Here is a 1,067-nt window from a genome sequence, read left to right on the forward strand (position 1 = left end):
ATTCTTTACATTGGTAAGGTTTCTCTCCAGTATGAATTCTGTGATGTTGAATAAGGTTTGAGTGCTGGTTAAAGGCCTTGCCACATTCTTCACATTGATAAGGTTTCTCTCCAGTATGAATTCTTTGATGTCGAGTAAGCATTGAGTGCTGGTTAAAGGCCTTTCCACATTCTTCACATTGGTAAGGTTTCTCTCCAGGATGAATTCTGTCATGTTGAATAAGGTGTGAGTGGTGGATAAAGACCTTGTTACATTCTTCACATTTGTAAGGTTTCTCTCCAGTAGGCATTGGCTGGTGTTGAGATGGTGTTGAGTGCCAGTCAAAGGCTTTACCACATTCCTCACAAATGTAAGTTTTCTGTCCAGTAGCGGCTGTGTTATGTATGTTTAGTCCTGATGATTGACTCAACATGTTCACAGGTTTATTACATCTGTATATGTTTTTTTCCATGTGAATTCTCTGATAATCACCAACACTGGAGGACTGGTTAACAGATTTCCCACACTCATTATATTTATAAGTATTCTCTCCCGTAGGGATACTCTTATGTATAATCAGGTTGGAGCTTTGATAAAAGACTTCCACATATTTATCACACTCATAATGATTCTCTGGAAAATGAGTCCTCACACATTTATTAACATTTGGACCCTCGTTAAATTTGTTCTCAGAGTCACTGCATTGAGCAATTCTATTTTCATTGAAAATGCTCTGGTCATCTTGTAGGGTCGACTCCTCGGTGAAGGACCTCTCAAATGAATCCCACTTAGCACTTTGTTCTTCATTTTTAAATCTCTGATTTTCAGAAATGTTTGACTCAAAGGTCAATCCAATCCTACTTTCAAAATGGTTCAAATAATTATTTTCAGCATGGACTAGGCAACGTTCCAGATTTTCCAAATTCTCGTTCTCCAAATATGTATGTTTCACCATTTGATTTGAGCCCTTGCTTACAGAAAGACACTGCTTTGCAGAAGTAGCAGACTTAAGAAGGGATATTTTCCCAAGTGTTTTATATTCTTCATCATTTTGGGCAGTGAGATTCATATTATGGACAGTTGTCTCA

At 37.7% G+C, this 1,067-nt stretch overlaps 1 protein-coding gene across 1 annotated transcript; it reads right to left on the bottom strand.

Moving 5' to 3' along the window:
- Positions 1 to 9: 9 nt before the first annotated feature.
- LOC123324029 (zinc finger protein 239-like) lies at positions 10 to 1,048 on the bottom strand (the record flags this gene model as incomplete). Its single annotated transcript, XM_044912549.1, has 1 exon — positions 10 to 1,048. A coding segment is annotated over exon 1 (1,039 nt), but the record flags the coding sequence as incomplete, so codon positions are not given.
- Between the last annotated feature and the right edge of the window lie 19 nt (positions 1,049 to 1,067).

Source organism: Neomonachus schauinslandi, unplaced genomic scaffold, assembly GCF_002201575.2.
Source record: "Neomonachus schauinslandi unplaced genomic scaffold, ASM220157v2 HiC_scaffold_7776, whole genome shotgun sequence".
NCBI lineage: Eukaryota > Metazoa > Chordata > Mammalia > Carnivora > Phocidae > Neomonachus > Neomonachus schauinslandi.